A 24,345-nucleotide genomic window follows, 5' to 3' on the forward strand; every position below is an offset into this window, starting at 1 on the left:
CTTATCACTTGCACAAATTATTTTGAAACATTGATAGGAAATCTATTCGCTTCGGTTTATGCTTCCTTCATTATCAGCCTCTCTAAATCATTTAAATTAGCTGCTAACAGGTGCATATTTTGCTGATGGGTTTAACAATTAGTTGTGCAGCTGTGTAAAAAACAGCATTAAAAAGCTAAACTTTGCCATGCCTTATCTACCAAGAAAAAACAATCAGGCTCAGCTCATTCTTATATAATTCACTTAACTGTCAGAGAGAGAGGAAAGGAGAGAGAGGTGTGGATAAGTCAGATTCTAATCAGTTCAGTTAGTCAACGTCTCCATGTATGATTAATTCAGCAGGTTTAATCCTCAGCATTTTCTCTATCACCGTTGTTGTACCTGGAGGTCAAATTGATAATTAAAAAAAGAACAGAACAGAAAAATAAAATTAATGTTTGCACTGCAAAAAAAAGAGTGCGGATTCCTGGGGAATAGGGCATGGAGAAATCGCATTAACAGGGCACAGGCCTAGGACAAAGTAAGAAGACATTCCTTTCTTAATCGTTTCCCTGCAGCAAAAAGCTCCTGAGAGACAAATGTTCATGCAGCTTTGTGTCGCAGCTGTGGCTGAGATAGGATGTGATACAACAAAACTTTAACACCTTTTAACTTCACTGTAGTACAACGGCAGGGCTGATAGATAGATCCCAAGCACATGTTCCGAATGTGTGCTTCGCATTTCTGAAGGATACAGTCTTTTTAAATTCAAATCACTTCTGCTGTTGTTTTTGCTTCTGCTTTTGCGGCACTCTGCCGTCCTCCATCTTCGACCCAGTATGTGTAATCTACGCAGGGCTGAAGGGATTTGACTTGTTTTGCATTTTCACTTATAAATTTGCTTGTTTGCAGCACTACTAATTGCTGTTTGCTGATTTTTATTTTGATTTTTTTTCAGATTTTTTTTTTTCTTTTCATCTTCTGTGACATGAAACTCAGTGAGTGATCTTGACCTCATTGTCCGCTTCTCAGTTTGTCAGCTTTGTGCAATTGACCCCTTTTCGGTTGTGGGTCAAAGCTATAACTCCCACTCTGTGAATTGAAGCAATCCCATCAGCATGTCACTGTCCTCATTCCAGTGTTTCTCCTGTGTCCAGCTGCTTTTGATCTCTCTAACAGAAATGGATGGCATTCATACAGTGCTCAGATTAGACTCAAAGACGGGGTGCTGTGCCAGGTTGAAGAGAAAATGATCTCTTTGCTAGTATGTCCTCCGATCCAATAGAAGGTGACCATTTTTAACCCTGAAAGTAATGTAAAAGACACTGCTAACATGCGGGTAAAGGCGCCTATGTCAGATGAGATGAAATTCATTTTTTGAGCCTCCAAACATTTTGGGCAGAACACAAATTCTACATATTATGTTGAATACAGCATCCATACAGTGAAACATGATGTTGGTACTATCATGCTGGATGGATTTCATAAGCAGAGACAAGGCAACTGGCCAAATGTGATTAGAAGAAGAATACAGCTGAAAGTATAATCATGAAGAAAAAACTTGTCAGCAACTGCAAATTAGCCTCCAGCAAGTGTCCATCTTCCATACCAGGATTCTTCAACCTGTACAATCCACAAAGCCATCTCTGCCCTCAGAGTAGCTAAATATAACTCAGTTAGAGCCACAAATGTCACATGACCCTTTCAGAAAAATCTAACTTCTAGTTTTTGATGAATATCTTCCATGGAAAATTAGTTGTCATTTGTGAAGAATCAACATTTTATTTCTAATTCCATGTTTTTAAATCAAGAAAACAAAACATTTGGCAAAAAGAGGATGCATGTGATGTTGGAAAATTTTGTAAATAAAAACTTTTCAACCTACAAGGAAAATATAAAAAAAAAGTGACTGACTTTTTAGAACCATTCTCTTATTGAAATTCAATGTTACTTTTCCATGAAAAAAAGTAAAGCAGTTTAAAAACAGTTTGTAATTATATCTATGTTTAAAAATATCTGTGACTTCTGTGTTATTTTCAGCCTGAGTGATTAAGAGCCACTGTGGGAGGTTCAAAGAGCTACTTGTGGCTCTGGGGCTGCAGGTTGTAGACGGTTGTCTGAGAAGAACAGTCAGAGCTACAGTGAAATGGTTTAGATTGAAACATTGTCCTGTTTTAAAATGTCGAAGCCTAAACCTGATTTAGAACTGGCAAGACTTGAAAATATGTTCAACATATACAGCAATAAGATTGATCATTCTCTTTTTTTCATGAAATGATGAGTGAAAATGTCAGTCTCTTGTTGTGGAAGAAACATAGCCCAAAAAACTTGCAGGTGCAGTTTAAACACAAAGTTGCAACTCTTGCAAAGTGTTGAGATGAAGTAGCTTATTCTGTATATTTATAGGAGGAGTTTTGCCTGGAAGGTTCTGACTGTATGCAGCAATCGATTTCAAACCAAAAAACATCGTGATGTCATTTTATGTCATTGTTTACATTAAGTAGTATTTTGTTATGGATCTAAAAATATCCAGGTTCTCAATAAAGAGATACCAGAAGAGGAGTGAAACATTTGCACTTTGGAGTGGCATTTGGGAGTGTGGCTGCAGGATTCGTGATTAGTAGTAACATTTTTATGCAACTGTTCATCCATGTAATATGGTCTTACTGTGGAGTAGTTTGCAAGTGAGAAAAGCATGAGGCAGTTATTCACCTTTGAGAGAATATGTTCTGTATTTTACAAAGGTTAAGATGGCTGTTTTGCTGACTTGTGTTATTGAGATTGAGAATTTACTGGTCCCAGACTTTTCACTGGGATTCTTTGTATCGAGAAAATTTCATCCGAAATGACTGCATGACTGAAAGATTCTTCAGATTTTTTGAGACCACAAACAACTACTTGATCCAGATATTTTCAAGTGAAATAAGATTTTCTTTTTTTTTTTTTTTTTTTTTTGCTGTCTGGGTCAAAAGATCTAACAGAACCAACATGGAACCAGCAGAAGAAATATTATGAGCACTGAATCAATGATGAAAAGAAACAAGGTCTGTTCTTGTGTATAAACTGAGATTTTTTTTTTTTTTAATCCAGCCTTAATTTCACACAAAATAAAATGGAAAAAAGAATGACTTAACTTTCCCTCAGAGATTTCCCATTTTTTTGGTGCGACACCCCCTGGTGGTGACGTTTATTTAGTGTTTTGTCGGATTTTTATATCCCTGGTTGGATGTTTAGCTAAATTAATGAAATTCAATGAGGTGTTATAAAGTCTGAGTATGTATGGCATACATCAATTAATATATCCCCCTCTATGTTTCCAGTGATACCAAGACATCACCCAAAATGTTATGATAATGCTGATTAAAAACAAAAAGCTGGAGTTTTATGCCATAATTTTTCCAGCCATTGAGACCATTCTGTTATTTTGTATAGCTTCAGGAAGAAGCTTCAGTAATTTTCTAGTGGGGCTCTTAACACAGACTAATTAAAGTACATGAGGGTTGGTTACCTGTGACTGATTTATTCTTTAACTGACTACCTTTTCCTAAGAGTGCCAATTGTACTGTGAGGATTGGTAATGATACATGTATCATTGCAGCCCTGCTTATTGGAAGTTTAAATCAGGTAGAATAGAAACGAAATTATGCATATGCACTGCCAGCTGAGCTTTGGTCAAGGACGTCAAGTTTATAAGAGTAAAGGCATTTTTATAATTGCAGGTGTGGCAGACTTTCATCTGAAATTGTTTTGATGGATGAGCAGTTAATTGTTATGGCTGTGATCTACTTATTTCATGTCTGCATGAGTTTGTTTTTCTTGCTTGAAATTTAATGGACATTGATGTTTTTTTTTCCCCAGGTGGAACTTTGTCTCTTCAGGAAATATGCGTGTTTATCATTTCAACAATCACTCACAGCCGTGCTGCTTTTCCGAGTTTTAATCATCAGTGTGAAAGTTTCTGATTAATAATGCTGCGCAGTTGCAATTTTACACTTGATGGTGAGGCCTGCTCAAAGCGAAGGCGAGTCATGCGCTCCATAATAGCAACAAATTTTATGGCTGTCAATCCAATAAGGGACTAGGGTCTTGGAAGAGCACCTGCACACTATTAACAGGACAGGACATTAGGAAAAGTGACGACCATGCACTATTTTTTCACAGCTTCACTGAAAGAAGCGATTTTATATCCACTTGAGACTCATTTATTAACGTGGATGCCCACTAAACTAAACTGTAAAAGTTTGGTTGGCAAAAGAAATCTAATTATCCTGCTCATCCGAGGGATCAAATAGATCACATGAACTTGGTAACATCTGAAAATTTCCATGCAGTATAAAGGCTATGCAAATGGGCTCTGAACCAGTGGAGCAGGAACAAAACACCTTTTCTTAAAAATAACTATATATATGTACAGTACAGACCAAAAGTTTGGACACACCTTTCTAATTCAATGGGTTTTCTTTATTTTCATGACTATTTATAAGGCAAGAAATCCCACTTATTAACCTGACAGGGCACACCTATGAAGTGAAAACCATTTCAGGTGACGACCTCTTGAAGCTCATCAAGAAAATACAGAGTGTGAGCAAAGCAGTAATCACAGCAAAAGGTTGCTACTTTGAAGAAACTAGAATATAAGGGGTATTTTCAGTTGTTTTACACTTTTTTGTTTAGTGCATATTTCCACATGTGTTATTCATAGTTTTGATGCCTTCAGTGTGAATCTACAATGTCAATAGTCATGAAAATAAAGGAAACTCATTGAATTAAAAGGTGTGTCCAAACTTTTGGTCTGTACTGTATGTATATTATGCAATATACATTATATACATAGTGTTATTTTACAACATGTCTCTTCTCTGTATGAGCATAAGTGAGGTAAGTAGCAGAGGTGTAAAACTGAATTTTCCGCTCTTAACACAGATTAAGGTCTCATCAGGGGGTAACTCTGATGGAGCACTTAACTGTTCTGTGCTGCCAGTTCATAAAAAGTAATGCAAAGACATTTCCTGCTCATACAGTTGCATCTGAAATTATACATCCCTCATTGCAAATTGGATTTATTGGCAACATTTACAAAATAACCACAGCTTGCAACAAATTGACCTATTGATGTAGTGCATTACAACTAATGTTACAAGTGATTTCTACATGTTCTACATGTACAGTACACGAACACAAAATGGCCATTTTAGTGACTACTGCAGTGAACTGATTCAGGACAAACATCTTTAGTACTTAGTAAAGTGCCCTTTTGCTTTTATGGCCTGCTGCAAATGGGATTCTTACCCAGGCAGACACCAGCTTCTGGCAGTGTTTCTGATGAATCCTGAACCAGTCCTTATGGGCAAAGGATTCCAGTTCATGAATAGGCTTTAGTATCCTTACTGTAACTTCCTACTTTTTGAATCCCACCAGGGATTTTCAATACAGTTCAAGAAAGGCAACTGTGCTGGCAATTGTAGAATATTCAAGGACTTCTTTTGAAATCCAGCCATGGGGCACTTTCAGATATACTGAAGATCATTTTCCTGTTTGAAGGTCCACTGATCCCCAAACTCCAGCTTCTGCAAAGGCAGCATGACATTTCCTCCCAGCATAGTTGACAGAATCCATTTCGCCCTCTTCATGCTGTGGGCTTCTGGTGCCAGAGAAAGCACAGCAGTCCCAAAGGATCACTGAGCCACCACCATGCATTACTGTTGGCGAGGGGTGTCCCTTTTAGCATATGGTTCACTTGTCCTCCTCCTGACAGCAAATGCTTAAAAACGCTCCAGAATCACAGAAGAGAAACCCAAAAGGATTTGTACAGTTGTGAGCAACTTGGAGCCGACCTGCCCCCATGTATTTGGATAAGTTGTGTTGCACATCAGAGACTTTAAACATTTGCTCTTTGCAGCAGTCTTTAAGTTGAAGACAATCTTGTGATATCTTTGTTGAAACATTCATCTTTTGCTGTGTGCAGAAATATTGGCAGTGGCTGTTTGAATTATTTTAGGTGCAACTGTAAAGTCATTCAAAAAATAGGATATGCGTAGTGTCAGATTAAATGTACATTTTGGAAACTGAGTGTAATGTTAAACATATTTTTTTGTTCTGCCCACATTTATATATACTTTTTTTGTCTGTAATATTCTCATTTTGAATGTAATGTTTTTATTAATAACAATAATTAACAGTCACAAAAGTATTGAAAACAAGAGTCTGTGTAGTTAATCTATATGTGTTTCACCGAGTGAAAACAAACTCTGAAAGGTTGGATGTTTTTTCAGTCATTTGTTAATGTGACTCTCCTGCCCTCCACCATTCTGTTTGTTTGGTCTGCATGCATGGGTGTTTCCAGAATGGTTAAAAAAGATGTAAATAATATCTACTTATTTATTGGTTTTACCTTGAAGATGTTCTTACCTATCCATACAGCCAAATGTTTAGTTCTCCTGCTTCCAATTTATGTCCCCAAAAGCAGCTTTGTAATTGACATTCAGAGTGAATCAGCATTCTTATCTAACTCTCTCCAAGAAAGTCTGTTGCGCTGCACAGTTTCTTTAGCCTTTAAGTATATAGCTGACCCTGGCTGCATCTGTAAAATGAGGCAGTGTGCATTGTGGAACTGGAAGTGGAAAATACTTTTTCGTTCAACTGTGGGGATTTCCATGAGCGGTGAGCTGAGGTTATGGAGTATATAAATATCTGACTAAAAATACTAATCTGAGAATGCTTTAATAAAATGGGAAATAGTGCTGGCGCAGTACACCGCACAACAAACAGAAAGCAATTTTACACACAACCTTTGAAGAATGTGATTTCTCAGAGCAAGGACCATAGCAACTGCGGTGACACTGCATCAGAGCAGCAAAATCACATCTAACAACCTTCTCCACCTGCTTATCTCGTCCTCTAGATCCCTCAAATCAGCTACGCGTCAACAGCACCGGAGCTGAGCGATGACAGGCGTTACGACTTCTTCTCACGTGTGGTTCCTCCAGACTCGTTCCAGGCCCAGGCCATGGTTGACATCATCCAAGCCTTAAACTGGACCTATGTTTCCACTGTTGCTTCAGAAGGCAGCTATGGGGAGAAGGGAGTGGAAGCTTTCACCCAGCTCTCCAAGGAAGCAGGTAAGCAATAGGCACTGCAGAAAATGAAATACTTATTCAGAAAATTTATTTTTTTGTTTAAAAAGTACATTTGCACTTTACTGACTCAGACTGAGGTTCCTGTTGGTCGTAAAATCTGTTTTTGGTGCATGAATTATTGATCTGTTTAGCTTCTGAGTGAGTTGTAGAGTGTTACTGGAAATGTAGATGGAGAAACATGTGGTACAGAAAATCTCTGTAATGAGAATTTCCTGTACTCATTTTACACTTTTTTTTCCCCCCAAAATGAAGATACAGATGAGAAATGGAAGAGAGGAGGCAGAACAGTAAATGCTGGCTGATGGGGGTGTTTAGCTTTAAATTCTTCTTTCATGCTTCATTCGAAAACGTACATTGCCACATTTATTGGTGTCGCTGGTAAACATGTCCAGAAAACCTTAACATAAATGAATCTTTCATCGCAATAACATAGTCTCACACTAATAGACAGAAAAAACAACATTTAGTTTAAGTACATTCACTGAAAGGCTAAAATATAAGAAATGATCAGAAATCAAGGTTTAAGTGTTGGTACAACTGAAATATTTTTTTAAAGGAAAAAGATTTTTATTTCCAAAAACATACTCTAACAGAAACTATAAGCTTTAGTCAGATGAGACTTAAATTTAGGACATGCCATTAAAAAGTAGAGGCTATGTAGATAAAGCATATCCCACTGCTAAGCATTATGGGGGTTCTTTGATGCTCTTGTTCTTTCCTCAGCCTTGAGAAGCTTGCTGGAGCGCATGACAATAAAATCCCTTTTAAATTTGAGGAGATTTAACTTAAAAATCTGATGGACTCTATCAAAAATTGAAAATTGGATTTTCGCAGAACAATGACCCCAAACAGATAACCTACTGAACCCAGTAACAGATCATCAGACACAAAATCAGCAATTTTTCATGGCCATCTCAATGCTAGACTTGAACTGAAGCTCAACAGTTTTGTGCAGTGTAAAGTCATGACCGCGATCTCCACTTGTTTTCATCTGGTTCACTAAAGAGCCACACTGCTGCTTTAAAGCAGGCCATGACACTTAGACAAAATATTAGAAATGTATGTAAAAAGTTATAATATCAACATGTTGTTATGCATGTAAATAAGTACTGAGGTTTATCAAGAAATCAAGTGTTTATCATCTCCTGAAAAGAAAAAAAAATAGGCTCATGTAGTCACTTGATGCAGACATCAGTCACTCAGACGGTTTTGTCTATGTTTTTAATCTGTTTAATTTCCCTGTTAACTTTCTGTGTAAACCCTTCATTGGGTATCATCTCTAGGTGCCGTTCTAGAGCTTGTAGCCATCCCCAGGCCACTCTGCGCAGTAAAGCAGTTCCCAGATCAGACTGTGTGGCGTTGTTTGGGGACATCAAATGTGCACTGTTAATTTGTAATTGTTTTTTTTAAAGCAGACTTAATATAGTCACTCAACTTATCCTCACATTAGACAGTTTTCAATGTCCTATTCAGTAGTTATTACTCCGGATTCAACAATATAAAATAATTAATATATTACTAATTTGCAGTGACTTGCTGTGAACCTGTGCATGAAAACAGAATCATGCTGGCAGTCAATCATAAGAAAGAGCTTTTTCTTTTAGAAAAATGCATTAAACATGATCAAAAAGCCTTTAAACATTTGTTGCACTTGTCTAAATTTGCAGTAGAACAATAATAGAGATTTTCTAAGAGGAAATTATCCTGTTTGAGACTGAACAAGTTTATTGTTATGTCTAAAGAGGTTTGGAAGATAAGTGATTTGTATTCAGACGTTCACGTGTTTTTGCTCGGAAAGCAACCTGACAACTGTGCACACGCTCGACTCACCTGTTTTTTCCAAGCCGGTGTTGCCGACGGCATGTAGTTATGTCAGTCAACAGTTACTGCTATCGGCAGAATAAATTCTGCTTATACAGTTCGATGGGTCAGCTGGCTTCATCAAATCATATGGTTCAGAGGTCTTCAGACTGGAGTCTGCAGAGACTCTCCACAGTGGCTGCTGCAGTTTGTGTGCAACATGAAGCCAAAGATGCCTCATTACAAAGTATTGGATGATTAACCAAACATGTCTGGCGATGCTTTCTCTCACCTACATGTCTGTGGATCCCAGTCTAATTCTTGCACATTTGCTAGGAGCGAGCTCTGTCTCTCTCTCTCTTTTTTTTAGTAGACCAACGTGAACAACCCTCAAAAATATGGAAAGCTAATGATATCTCACAGGCCCCCGATCAGAGGTCCAGCATGCATGAATATTTTATCTGTGTGCATTCATGTCCGGCATGATCACTCACTAAAACTTTAAGAAGCTGTTTGCGGCTGTGTAATTTGCATCGACAGAGGGAGAGAGCATGGTGAAGGAAGACGGACACGAAGAAGGCAGTGTTGTAGCAAATTAGGAAAAGTCCTGATTGAAGGCTTGTTTTGTCTCAGTTCCTCTCACGTCCTGAAATAAACGCAGCTTCCATCAGCTGGGCTTCTCAGACGCATTGCTGCTAATGTTTCATTCTTTCTTATGCAAAGACCAGTAAACAGAGCGATATAATTATGATTCCCAAACAACAACACAAGAGGTATGGCATTATGACTATGTTTTGCACTCCTCCTGCTAAAGCTCCAGTCGCCACATTATTTTGTATTCATACACAAATGAGAATTAGATGCTCTAAAGGAACATTTTCAGTACCCTACGATTTATCTTTAATAAACACATTAACTATATAATAGGACAACAGTCACAGGATTCATTCAGTGGCAGGGGATCTGCATTTGAAATGACTGAAATGGACTGAAGTGAATAAAAAAAGCCATCTTTGTTATTATGGGAAGACAGCGCATTTATTTCAACATTTCTGTTGTAAATAAATGTAGAAAATAGAGCAGCATTGTTTGGTTGACACTACAGCATCCTTGCAAGCTCATCCGTAAGGCCCTGAGACATTTCTGCGCGGCTGCCCCGTTCTCTTGCGTCCAAATGTCAGATGCATTAGTAGGATTCTCGCTTCACCACTTCAAGGAGAACCATCTCGTGTACTAATGCAATATGGGTGCCCATTACCCCAAGCTGAGACTAGAGTGATGGTCAGCCTGTATTGATCTTTTCCATTTTTTCCCCTCCTTTTTATTTTATTTTTTCTCCACTGTCTCTTCTCACATTGTGCACCTTCCATCTGGCTCCAGGTGAATCTGGCAGAGATAAATCTTGTTTGTACTTTTCTGTGTCTGTCTGGATTCAGGCCAGAGCGATGGAGTTCAGTTTTTCCCATCAGGTACAAAAAATAAAAAATAAATAAAAAAAATAGCCTGCATTTGAGGAAAACCTCCCACAAAGTACAACTGTGGAATTGATTGCAGAACCTTGCCAACACTAAGCCTTTCTCAGATCTCTCCTTAACAATGACGAGAAAGGGATCTGCCTGAAAACATATTAGGCTCATATGCAGCAGTGGAGGGGAGAGGTATGACGCATCTGGAAAATAGACCGCGATCCTTGGGCTGGGCCCTTCCGACATTGACGTGTCCCAGGCCATCAGTGGAAAAGGCAAGCAGAATATGAAAGGGCACCGAGATGTAGAACGTGAATATAGGCTGCATGTCAGCCCAATTTGATGTGCTCCCAAGTGTTCAGGCAGGCAGACCGGAGGGATTAAGTCTGCAGTTTGACTGTCGAGGTGATAAATATAATTGCAGCATTATGGACACCCTGGAGGTTCTGGTTTGGAGGGTACTAGTGAGTAGGCGGGAAAGCTGGATAGCTGAAACCATCAACTGCTCCTAATTTAAAGGGATTTGTATATTACCAAGCGAAATGGGAGTGCCGGGTCTCTCATCCTGCGGTGCATTTTTAGATCCGAGGGCACTGAAGATGAATAATTGAAGAAGTTAATGCGGTACATGACCTGTGGCAATCTGATAAGCTGAGAACTTCCAGGAGTCCAGTGAAATTAGCAATGATCATTATTGAAATTCTTTTTGACATATTAATCTAATTCAGAGCAAAGGTCACAGGTTCATACTGCGCTTTGTTTTGTTAGCCTTTGTATTACCAGGAGTAAGTGAATAATGAGCAGCTACTACTGTCACAAGTTAGCATCACATCCATCTGCTGCAGGGAGAAATTCAACATTTAGAGTAACTGCATATAAATGTGTAAATAATCTCACTTTCTGCTCTTGCTTTCTTGGCAGACTTTAAATGACAGTTAAAACATACTGCCAATCAAAATATTTATTACAAGGAATAAGTATGTGAGTTGATGATAATCTAGTTTGAGAAGAGGAACTATTAGTTTAGGTCTAAATTAGGACAAGAATACGACCTCCACTGTTTAATTAATTAATTAGTTTATTTAACAGAGGTGCAGTAAATATTGTTTTACATAATAAATATAATACAAAGCAGATGTTCCCTTGCTAGGCCTTTGAGAACACAAACATGAAGTTTAGATAAAACAGTGTATACAAAACATCACAGTAACTAAAAATCAAAGTTAAATTGCGTTATTATGCATAAACCTTTTTTTTTTATATATAAATCCTCACAAATCAGTTGGAAGAGGCAATCGATGAGTGAACTTTATTACATTACAAGATGTCCAAGATCTGAATTTTAAGGTTGATTTGGGAGAAGTGGACGAATTGATATTTCAAGTCAACATCGTTATTACTTGGCAGGTCTGGGTTGCAATTTTTTCAATTAAAATAAAGTTTACAGAATGAAAAACATCATTTATTATTGATTAACAAATATCTACTAACTACTGATTAATTAAGAAAAATACATGATGTAACTCTTAGACTAAAAAACAACACTAAAACTAAACAATTCACTCTCCCCTTATTTTGGATAGTTTCTTTGAAGAAAGTCAACAGATTAAACATCTACAAACCTTTAAGAGTCATTTTTATTTATTGAGGTGGAAATTTAAACAAATATATTTCCAGTCTTAACAACTATAGTTGGACATTTATCGTATCATTGTTAATGTAAAAAAATTATTTCTGAGATTTAAGGATTCCATGTGACAATGACAAATTTGTCATGTTTGAAATGTTCAAAAGCTGACTACATTTTTTCTTATATTTTGTTTACCCTTTGTTCCAAGAGAGCATCAATAAATTTCAATAAATTCAAAACTATGGTTAAATACAGTTATGGTGTGTAGTTTAGGGCAAAAAATGCACTTATTTATGAAACTGGTGTCTCGATGAAGCCAAATTCAAAATGGGAATATTTTTCCAGAGCAGTATTTGGGTTTGTGGGCCAACAATTGCTGTGCCATGCTGTCATAGCCATACAGTAACCCAGAAAAAAAAAACATAAAAGAAGTGACAAATAGTTGTTCATCATTATCATAATAGCACCACAAACTATCATGATGAAAATCTAAGTCTGTACCGCCCATCCCTAATCAGAACCACCTTGGCGTCATCTGACTTCACAAGCACCATGAGCTTCAACAGAACATAACAGTTTTCCTTACCTAGTCTGATAGGTGCTTGGGGGATGGCTAATGCAGTTTGCTGGGTCTTGGCCCCTGTCCACCCACGTCCCACATTGTGCCCTGGGCCCATGCATGCTCCGTTGGTGCGGTTTCTCTCCACATTGATGAACTGTAGGGGGCTGTTTGTGTGCGTGGTGGAAGTAACTCTCTCCTCTGTGACCACCTCCACATTTTGACTTTAGAAAACTTCTCACTTCACTTGTGTGGATATATTTCTACAGAAACATGCAGACACAACACAAATGCACCTTTACGCAATGTACACACAGCAAAGCACAACATAGACTGGGGTTTTCTGTTACAATTACTGCTTTTATAGTTGTAAGATCAAATCTGTACAGATATTAGGGGTGTAGTGGTACATGCATTCCCACCCAATTTTGTCATTTTTTTGTGGAAAGAAAGTCCAGAATTTTATGTTCTGCAAATCAATTTATAGTGGCACCAAAACAGAGCAGAGTATAACAGTCTTTTCTGTTAACGTAAAAATATATTGACATTTAGTCATTACATTTTTGAAAATAATTCACCTTTGTGTGGCCTTGTAATAGCATTTAGTTCCTGTTTGGAATTTTTCATCCTTTTGTGCTATGAAAAAACTCCTACTTTTAAGATCCACATTCATCTGTGGGGTTTATGAATGTTGTATAATAATTGGATCTCTGCTTTTCAAGGAAAAAGATCTAGGACAGTCCCTTCCACAAGCATCTTCTGAATTTTTAACTTCCTTTCATTTTTATTATTCTTTAATTAAAGTCATCTTTAAAGTTCACTTTTTAAAATGGGCTCTATAAGGACAGAGGATAATTTTCCTATATTTATAATAATTTTTTCATTTACCTCTTTAAAGCACTTTTATATATCACCATGCCCACGTTTACAATTCAGACTATTGAGTCAAATCTTCTATTAATCAAAACAAAAATGATTAATTTGGCTAAAGCAGCGATTTGCCATCTTTGGCTGCCCTGGTTACTCTTCATAACCTTGATCCAAAGTAATAAAGAACTGGGGAGAGTTTCTATATACAACGTTAATTAAAATAAATATTTTTAAAATATTTTTCTATCTTTCCATGTTACATTTGAGGTTAATTTATACAGTAGAATGGCACTAATGATACAAATAATCTCAAGGCATTCCCAGGCCAGCTGAGAAATATAGGTTCTCCAGTGTGACTTGACATGTGCAACATTTGTCAGAACAATAGTGGCTCTTACAAAGTTTATGGAGTAAATCCATAAAGGATCATTTAAAGTAAAAGTGTGAAAATGTGTACATGTGAGTTAGCAAATTTTGTAAATTTCTAAACCTTTTCTTAAGTGATAGATTTTTGTTTGTTATTTTTGGCCTCCAATGGCTTTACCAAAGTCTGATCTTTACCACAGAAGTGAAATATATGTATAAATTGGTAGTCAGTTCAATTAAAGACCTAAATGAATTGCACTATATTGCTTACTGAAAGTAATATCTCTCATCCCACCTGGTATTACAGGGCTTTATTTCAACAATGTACAATTTCACTCTATTTTCTCTCTTTTACACTGCAAGAAAACATTTTTATAAGATGGGGGATATGGAGCATACCAACCACACACACATATACAAAATTACACAACAAATTTCTACCCCAGGTAAAGAGTTATATCCTGTCTATACAACAGAATAATAAAATTGTTTGTGGCCACAGCATATCAATTTATAACCTTTATGCAGCATAATAAAAAATATCCTGACCACACAATCTAATGTAATGTCTGTTATAAAAGCCGATAATTACAAATGCATAAAGTTGTTGAACATTTTCTATATAGAAGCAGAAAGCAGGCTGGATGACTTCACCAACTGGATCATGCACAGCATTACCTAAGACGAACTATAAACCAATTTTAGTGATCTTTTAATGGCTGTTCTGTGAATACAGAGACCTGGTTGTATCACATGGTCTTCATTGGCTTAGATAACTCATTCTGAATGATGTAGAACCTCATAAGTGAGAGGGGAAAAAAAGACTGGGTTTTCAAACTTTCTTTACTGGAGATTTCAATACAAATAGCAACATTGCAGAAGAATAATTTTCTTTTAAGAGAAAAAACCTCCAGCAGAACCTGGTTCAGTATAAATAAAATGAAAGCTAGGGCTTAATTTCTACTGGTGAGGAGGAGATGAGCAGCATCTAGCAGAGTGGTATGGGTTCATTTGCCTCAAAACATAAGAGGAGTTTCGAGAGTCTAGTTTTTCTAGAAGCTGCATCTTTTAAAACCTTGAAGTTTGTATTTGGTTCGCTATTAAACCTGATAACCATCACGTTGCTCTACGTTGGTTGCTTCTAGGTTTATGTAAAGTTAAGAGGTGTAAATTCACTCCAAGTCCGCCTTATGGGAAGACCCAAACTATGACTAACAAAAGCAAAAAGCAACTTTTCTATATGAGCTGTAGTGTATGTTTGGGGATTTTACATTTGCATTGTAAAGCAGATATAAGATCAATGCAAAAAAAAAAAATCTTCCTTTGTTTTCCTCACAACAATATTGACATCAGTTGCACAAAAAACAGAATAGACTCAAAACTCCCTAAGCACATAGTTACCAGCTTGTAGAGCCTTTATTTCCCACACAAGCTCAGACTTGCACACAGCAGAATTTGGATCGCTTTGGGGGCACGGGCTTAGATGGCCTGGTTTATGAAAAAAAAACAGAAACATTGACTCAAAGTCAAACTTTTCAAAAGTCATTTAAGGGTACACAGTACCTTGCAAAAGTATTTCTACCCTTTCATCCTGTTTGTGTTTGCCACTTTACAACTGCAAACATCAATACACTAATAAAGGATTTTGAATAATAGAAACACAGAAAGCAGAGCACAAGTATGAATTGCAAGGAAAAGAATATGTGATTTTCTTTGTCTCTTTACAAATAAAGTGAAAATTGATGTGTGGATTTGTGTTCAGTCCCTGCAGTTTAAGTTGCAACATGTTCAGGCAATGCTTCTACGAGAGACGGCGACTCTAGTTTGAGACTCTGACTCAAGTTGCACCTAAGTTGCAATAATGAAAAATTTTAGACTTGAGTTAGACTTGTTCCTTGAACTGAATCCTGTTTTAAGTGACTGCATTATTTAGGAAAATAAATAAGCATAACTTACCTCAGAGTCCCTCCGTTAAGCTAACTGCTATATTTCAAGTACACGTCTGGCTAAAAATATTTAAATAAAAACAATATAAAGTAGACTTTTGCAGTTTCTTGGATGGCGGCTTACATAATTATTTATAAATATTAGAAGTTTGAAATGTAATCATAAAAGTTTTGTGAGATGATTTAGGCCTACAGATAAGCATTACAGGTTTGGATTCCCAGCCTACAGCCATGCAGGGGTAGACTTGACATAGATGTGTATTTGATAAGAAATAGTTTTTTTTTTTTTTTGGATAGATCTTGTTTTCTTTGTTCATCAGACTTGCAAAAATGACTTGTAAACATTTTTGGTTTCTACTAGCTCTGCACGAGTAGACACAAAGATCTCTGCACCTTCCTCTTTGAAAAACAGCTAAGTTTGTATCAGACTGGAAGGAGAAAGTGTGTGGAGATTGATTTTCAAGTGTAGTGACAGATTCTCTTGATTTAGGTTTGGAATTTAACGTTAGCCATACCACCAAAGTAATATTTTGATTTAAAACACAATTTCCTTCTTTATTGTCATTGTACAATATATTATTGTCATTAATACATTATTAATGACAATATTTGTCATTGTAAAAAAGAAAGAAAAGAATGAATGTGTAATCATAAATACACATGTCACATACACACATAAAGAACACACAAATGCACCCCATCTTACATCAATGTTATATTTGTAGATATTATATACAGAGTATGCAAATGATACAGCTATAAAGGGCCTATCCATATTGAACATCCAAGTACAACTTTCACATTAAAATGCCAGTTCTTAGAAATCAATTGTATAAATTAAAGGTTTAATTACATTATCAGAATAGTCAAACTTTATTATGTTAGCTACACAAACTTGAAAAGGTGTTAATATTCACAATCTGTACTCCTTAACTGTACTTCCCATCAAATATATTTTATTTCACAACTTTGAGCCTAATATTTATAGATACTGTTTGTTTTCTAAGATTGTGTCCTTTTGAGAAGGTTGAATATGTGGCAAATCTGTGTTACAAAGAAAATTTGAATCAGTGTGGAAGTTCACATTGTTTTCTGTCTGGAAGTTTAGAAAGGTTTAAAGGCTTAGCGATTGCATTGGCACCGTAAAAATGTACTTTGAGAGCAATTATGCATAGACAGATGTAGCAAAAAATAAATAAACATCAGTGCACCTGTCCAGGACAGATCTAGATTAGATTTACCTCTTGTTGAATAGCACAAGCAATATATGCAGCCGGAACAGACACACTACTTGATTTGTTCAACATAGCATTTTTAGTGGAGAATATGGAATAAAGAGAATATTAAATAAAAGACATTGCAGCACTCTCATATAGTTGCACAGCAGCTACAGAATTGGCTGTAACATTACTAGGCAACCAATAATTTAATCTGCCAACTATTTTTTGAAGAATGCTTTGTTATCCTGACCCATTAACACTAAGAACATGATAATTAATATATTATAAATGTATTATGTGAAATATATTTAACAATAAGAGTGAAGATGAAAAGCATCACATTGTCTTTTCTAACTAGGGATACAGTGTTCCCATTTCTTTCAGAGGCAGCCCACAGAATCTCGGTGTGTGTGTCTTCACATAAATTGAAAATCAAAGTGAAATTGTTTGCTGTTTTGGACAACGAGGATATAAACTACATTTTAATGGACATGATAAGAGAAAATATATTATTCTCTTATGTATTTTCTCATGTACAGGAGGAAATACTGCCATCCCAACCATTCAATAGGTAAACTTGCAAGCTACTCTAGCAACATCACTGCCATTTCAGCTGAAAAACACAATATTGAAGTTAACCTTTGTTTTATAGCTTCCAACTTTAATGTTAAATTAGTAAAGGGAGTTATTTAAGGAGCTACAAATCACATTCTAACTTCAGCTTTCAACAACAGAAACTACCAGCTAACCTTTTTAGCTCAAAGGACATGTTGGAAAGATAAGCAATCACTCTTTGGGACTCTGAAAATTGATTCATTATCATTCACTTAGATCTGTAGGTAGGTTCAATTTTCAAAATCTAAATTCTTTATTAAGAACAAAGCAGATCAAGGCACTTCTAACTCTGAACGGACTTCAAGTTGATAAAAACAAAGAAAGGTGTATGAAGAATACAACCATACCGTGATCACCAAGTGCTAGGGGTTTCAAATCGCTTTAACACATAACATGTCTGAAGTGTTATGTGTTAAATATATTAAAATATTTAATCACATATTTTTAAGTCCAATATTTCTTGCTGTTGATTTTCGATAAAATATGGTGTATAGAATCAGTGTGGAAGCGACAGTTCACATTGTTTTCACAAAATTTGGTTTATACTTGGAGAACTTGGATATGAAATTTGATCAGTACAAGATGCATGTTAGTAACATGACAGTGAGAATCTAGTTTACTGTTAATATTTGTGTGACAAAACAAGACATTCTTTAAGCATTACAAAAAGTTAGGGTGCACATGATCATAAATAAAATAAGAAACTATGCACACCAGGGATGTTTTGTGAAAGAGCAGTTCCAGGACAAGTGAACCATAGGTTTCACAAAATGTACATTTCCTATTATTGCCTGTTTTTTTCTCTGAAGGTAGTGTTTAGTTGGGTAGAACTGCTACTCAAAAAAAACTTTTGTGGCCAAACATTTCCCCAGCAGATATTTTCCATAAACCAGACCAGTATGATTGAAGAAACGGACAAAAAGCTACTTTTTGTCTGCTTTAATAGCAAATAGGTATTGACAAGTTCAGTATCAGAAACCTGATGGGGCAAAAGTTGGGTTCTTTTTCCTCTTACACTTTTGAAGATGGAGAGCAGTCCTCTGGAAATTGTTACAATTTGTTTCATTCTGTGATTTTTCTTCTTTTGTGAATTGTCAAAGCAGCATCACTTTCATCCGCTAGCGCTTTAGGCGATTTTCTAATGTTTTCTAACAAATCTCAGAGGTATCAGAGTAAAAAGGGCTGAATCACAATTGTCTGTAGGAAGATGTACGGTTGCCTGAAGTAAACAACCAGAATACAAACTGAACTCGTTTGATGACACTTGTACACCCATAGATAATAGGAAAGCAGCAAGAAAAATGTTCAAGACACCGCTCAAAGAAAAAAAAAAACCTAAACAAATGAGGAATAAGGAATCAAATATTTAGGATAGTTTTTTTCTATAATCTGTGACATACCAGTGCTTTCTAACTCTGAACGGATTATTGTTCCAAAAACAAAAAGTCAGGTTTGCAGGGTTTTTTTTTAGTTTCTTTGTTCTCTTTTGAGATAAAGTGAGGCAAAAATGATAATGGAAAGTCTACACAGTGCATGTAATGTTAAATTGATAAAAGAGACAAACATTTTAAAAATGACATATTGTTTTAAATACAGGCCTTTAAAGTAGCTTAGGACCAGGGGTTCTTGTGTACTTGGCTTTTCTGACACACTATTATCTCAAAGAGCCTGACATTTCACTGCCTCGCATCGGACATCAGCAACCAGAACAGGCCCGCAGAACTCCTTTAAATCTATTCTCTGAGATGAAGACTCTTTCAAGTCCATTTCCATTCCAGCGACAGCAGAAGGCAGCCCGACATACTGCGCAGCACTCTGAAACTACTGACACTACACTTGCATTTTCATCATGGTAGCCTCCCTGCCTCTCTCTGCTCGACCATCTGACTGACTGACAGATGAGGTATTCCGCAGGTATTCAATAATTTACCCCCTTTTGCACAACCGTCAGCCCACAACCGCCGGGGTAGTTTTAAGCTCACAGCACATTTCTCAGTGAAGATGGGCTTTGCTCCAAGTGCTTTTTATCTTCATCAGTGGCTTGGGTGGTCTCTATATTAACTGTTGTGACCTGCAATCTGTCTTTGTTCAAGATCTTGCAACTCTTTACACGATTCAGCCGGGTTTGGTGAGGATGTATTATAACAGGACCGCAATTCAAATAGATAATATTTACAGTGTCTTGTAAAAGTATCCGTACCCGTTGAACTTCTCACATATTTCACTTTAACACCTGCTCCTTTTCGAGCAAATTGTGTAAAATTGCATATCAGTTGGCATGACTATTTGTCTTATTTTTATTTCTGCTTTTACTTTTTTATTGGCTGATCAAAATAAATAAATAAAATAAAAATAAAAAACACACAAACTTTCAATGTAAAAGCAGGGATTTTATGCGATGGAACAAGATAGCAATTCATGATTGTGAAGTTTGAACAACAATGTGCTTTTAACAAAATTCTTTGCTAATAAAAAGTGTGGCCTTCATGTACATTCATCTCCTTTACAGCTAAATGAAATCCACTTCCACTAAATACACTAAATAAACTTCTGAAGGCAATCTGAACTCCCTCCAGAAGTTATATAATTTGTAAATTTCTAGCTGTGTGTAATTTAATCCCAGGTGCGCTATAAAGACCTTAGTAGTTTGCTAGAGAACTACAAACAGACTACAGAAGACCAAAGTCCACAACAGACATGTTATGAATGTCATGTCTGCTGTGTTTCAAAAAATGTAAAGTTTTATGGAGGGTTCGGTCCTACTACCATATCCTTAATGTTCAAGCTTCAATTTTCTTCGAGTTGTTAAAGCTTAGAGCATCTCATAGAAAACTGTCAAAGAACAGTTTTCTATGAAACTTCAAACCTACTAAAAATAACTTTCAAGGAGAGCATCAGAGAAGCAACCAAGTTTACTCTGGATGAGCTGCAGAGACCCACAGCTCAGGTTAGTTAATCTGCCATCAATTAAATGTAATCCAGCTCCTGTTATTAGCTTTTTACTTTTCATTAACATAGAAAGTAATCCTACATCAGTTCTTCTGTTTCTTTTTGTGCGGCAGCCACTCACAATGACCCAGAATTTGCTGGAGGGCTTGTCCTGTTAGTGGGGAGGTTTACCTCTCCACTGTCACTACTTGCACGTTCATCCACCTTGCTAATGATCTCACATTTCCCACAATAGAAGAGATGGCTTGAACTTCCTCCTTTTCTCTCTCCCCTTTGCTCCTGCTCAAAACCCACAATGCCTCATTTTCAACTCCTTTGGGATTTGTGGCTTGAAGTTGTGGCATCATTTCAGCTTTTGCAATGTTAATCAGCTGCTCCTGTTGTAAACCACCTTGTTGCTATGGTTACATCATAACAAATGAGCAAAGTATAAAAAGTGTTCGCAAAAATCCATCCAGCTGCACATCCAAAACCAGAGAGAACCATCATGTAAAAAAGCATTTTTTCCCACCAGAAACACAGGAACAAAAGTAAAAAATAAAAAAAGGAAAATATGAATGAAAATAACAGATACTCCAACATGCTTCCACATTGTAGCTGAAACTTAAGTGAAAGCAATTTATCATAGGGTAAAATTACAAATCCATACCACATCTTTCAGATTTCTATTTTAAAAGTAATTTTTAGACCAGGTATTATTTTACTTCAACTTCACAGCTATGTTCTACTTTTGGGTCGGTCTATCAATAAAACAAACTGGAACTTGTGGCTATAGTGAGATGAAATAGAAAATGTAACAGATGTAATCATATTTGCAAAGCAATTTTCTTTTTGTATGTAGTACTTGTGAATGAATCCTACAAACAGAAAACAATCAGCCCAGAAATGGAAGTCGCTGCTTAATTCTTTGCTTGGCTCAGAAAACAGAAACCTGGAAGTGCAGTCTCATATAGTGTGCACTCTGGCTTGAATTATCTGAACTCTCTGAGCTGAAACAGAGCCTTAGTGTTCATCCTCGGAGACTTTCAGCTTGGCCTTCCCTGCACAAATGACACAGAGCACATTTTCCTCATAACAAGTTACCACAAACCCTTAAGCAACGCCATAGCCACTGGCAGGAGATCCATTTTATGTTCAGTCTATTCCAGCTGGATAACAGCAGCCATCTGAGAAGCCTTTTGACACTTGCTGTGTCTTTTCTTACATCAAAAGAAAAAAAAAACAGCTTTGCTTGCTGATGCTAGAAAAAACACACATCTAAGAAAAGGTTCAACAGTTATCATTTTGTTTTCTCCTGCCTTAAGAAATGCCACAGAATAATCGTGACTGTGGATGTTTGATCTGCCAGCTAAAAGCTGTTTATATCAAAGTAATGAGCCTGAGGAGAGTGGCAATTAGGAGATCCCTTCCATATCCCTGTCTATTCAGGGAAACTCAAACTGAGAGGTTATTGGGTAGACTATTAAAATGCTTGAGTGGGAGAAATTTAATTGGTTTGGGTAAAGCTTTGCTGTTGACTCGGGACGAGCTGCTGCTTCAGTGTAGGCCTGCAGTAGTTAGTACATCCTTCTGTACAGGTTATCATATTATTTGTTTATCTCCAGCGCTCAAAAGGTTAGCTCGTCCTCCACATCTATAATTACCACATCACACGGGAACAGAACACAGTTTCAGGTTATTTTTGTGAAAGAGAGGATTTCACTCCTCTACCCAATAATGAGCTGTTGAGCGTCGCGACATCTGATGATCTGCTTAAATCAAAACGTGGAAATATGTACCATGTTGAGAGCGGCGTGTGGCAATCAGCTCTCTCCATCCTGTACAAGCTCATCAGCGGTGACCTGTCTGAGAGTGATTTATCGTCTGTATTAATATCCTCTTTGTTTGTTATTGCCAGCTGGGCTATCTGATCGGTTCAGGTTTCAGTAAGAGATGTTTGATAATGACGTAAAATGAAAATTCAATGTCGAGCTGGTGTTTTCTTCTCAAATCCATAATATTAAATCTGTAGCTTTGCGTCCCAGTGGGTGTGGATTATTGGATTTGTAATAGCCGATGTGTTTGTTACTGTCTCTGTCTGTGAAATGATGCCGGCGCTCAGCAGGAAGGTTCACCATACAGTAAGTGTTCGACTGCAGGCTGATGTGGTTTGGAGATCGTTGCCAAAATGTAAATGTATACACTGTAAGGATGTCGTTTAGACTCCGTAGAAGGCAGAGCAGCTTTATCAAAGTCCTTTTGTGTTTAGACTTGTTTTTCTTTCCATTTGGGAGAGATTTCCATGAAAAAGCCGCAGCTATTGTGACCTGAAGCTTTGAGAAACTGTGCACGGAGAGAATCCCAGGAGCCTACTCATTTGTACCTTCTTTCCCCATTATAAAGGTGGAATCTGCATTGCCCAATCTTTGAAAATTCCCCACAACCCCAAGACGGAGGATTACGACAAAATCATCCAACAATTGCTGGAAACCCACAACGCACGGGCAATCATCATCTTCGCCAGTGAAGAAGACATACGGTGAGGAGCGCAGCGGCACAATCTGGAGTCATGCGTGTTTCTTGTGGCGTGCCGCTGAGTCGCCACGTTGGGGAGTTTTAATCTCTGAGCAGCAGGTTCTAAAAAAAGAGAAAGAAAGGGAAAAAGGCTAGAAGTGCAGTTTTAACAAGAGCATACTGCGTCTGGCTGCACAAACATACCTGCTACAAGACAAACATGGCTCAGAGGGGAAGCAGGGAATTCAGGTCGGAACAAAGCAGAGGAGATATTGTTTCATTTACAATAGCCCCTGAGTAATGTTTATATGTTGAAGCTCAGAATCAAACCTTTAACACATGTAAATTCTGAATAAAGAATCCAGAGGTGAAGTGCGAATGAAGAAAATAAGCATGTCTGCCTGCAGACATATGCTGTGTTATTTAAATGTTACCATCTCTGCTATCCCCAGAACACATGCTGCAAAATAAGAACAGTAATAACCTTCTTTTGGCTTGTGCTCTAATGAGAAAACCCCCATCAGAGGCCTTTTATGTCCAAAGAGCTGCTTAAGGCTAGCTGTGTGCCTCAGTTTGATAAACACGAGATTGCACACCTTTCTTTCTCTCTTTATCTCTCCCTCTTTTTTTCTGCTAATAACCATATGGATGTTCTTGCAGAGGAGTTCTCAATGCCACCAAGAGGGCCAACCAGGTGGGCCATTTCCTGTGGATTGGATCAGACAGCTGGGGTTCCAAGAGCAGCCCGATCCACCAGCTGGAGGACGTAGCAGTGGGAGCAGTCACAATTCTGCCCAAACGCTCCTCCATTGAAGGTATCTGCATCATGAACACCACAGGCTGCAATCTATGATTTTTAAATCTATGCCTTTCAAATATTTCCTTTGGGTTATATCTCTAACCCAAAAGTATGCAAAATAGACATAATATGATGCATTATACATATAAAACTTGGTATTTACATATACTGTGTAAAAAGACATTTATTTTTCTCACTGCTTGACATTACAACATCAGAATTGTTTTTTTATTTTTAAGAAAATCAGAGTGAGCAACATATTTATGGTGCATATGTAACATGAAACAGACCTGCAGTTTTTTCTAGAAATCAAGAGCGCACATGGGTGGCATTAAGGTTCTGCAAAGCTTTTTAGGTCATAAAATTGTTTCTGCATTTTAAAAAAAAATCTGCCCTGCTGCAGTTTGTGATATCACATTCACTAAACGGAGGCACAATTTAAGTAGGAACTGTATGCTGCATAATACAGTACATGTTGTATTATACAGCATATTGTGGTGTGAGTGGTTGTATTTTA

At 37.1% G+C, this 24,345-nt stretch overlaps 1 protein-coding gene across 1 annotated transcript in view; it reads left to right on the forward strand.

Moving 5' to 3' along the window:
- LOC102235041 (metabotropic glutamate receptor 7-like) overlaps positions 1-24,345 on the forward strand; it is a 79,783-nt gene that overhangs the window by 37,915 nt on the left and 17,523 nt on the right. The window contains exons 2-4 of the mRNA XM_023341978.1: positions 6,881-7,097; positions 22,919-23,054; positions 23,690-23,844. Coding sequence (XP_023197746.1) covers positions 6,881-7,097; positions 22,919-23,054; positions 23,690-23,844 — 508 coding nt within the window. The remainder of the gene's footprint in view (positions 1-6,880; positions 7,098-22,918; positions 23,055-23,689; positions 23,845-24,345) is intronic.

The sequence above is a fragment of the Xiphophorus maculatus genome, chromosome 1 (assembly GCF_002775205.1).
Source record: "Xiphophorus maculatus strain JP 163 A chromosome 1, X_maculatus-5.0-male, whole genome shotgun sequence".
Classification (NCBI taxonomy): Eukaryota; Metazoa; Chordata; class Actinopteri; order Cyprinodontiformes; family Poeciliidae; genus Xiphophorus; species Xiphophorus maculatus.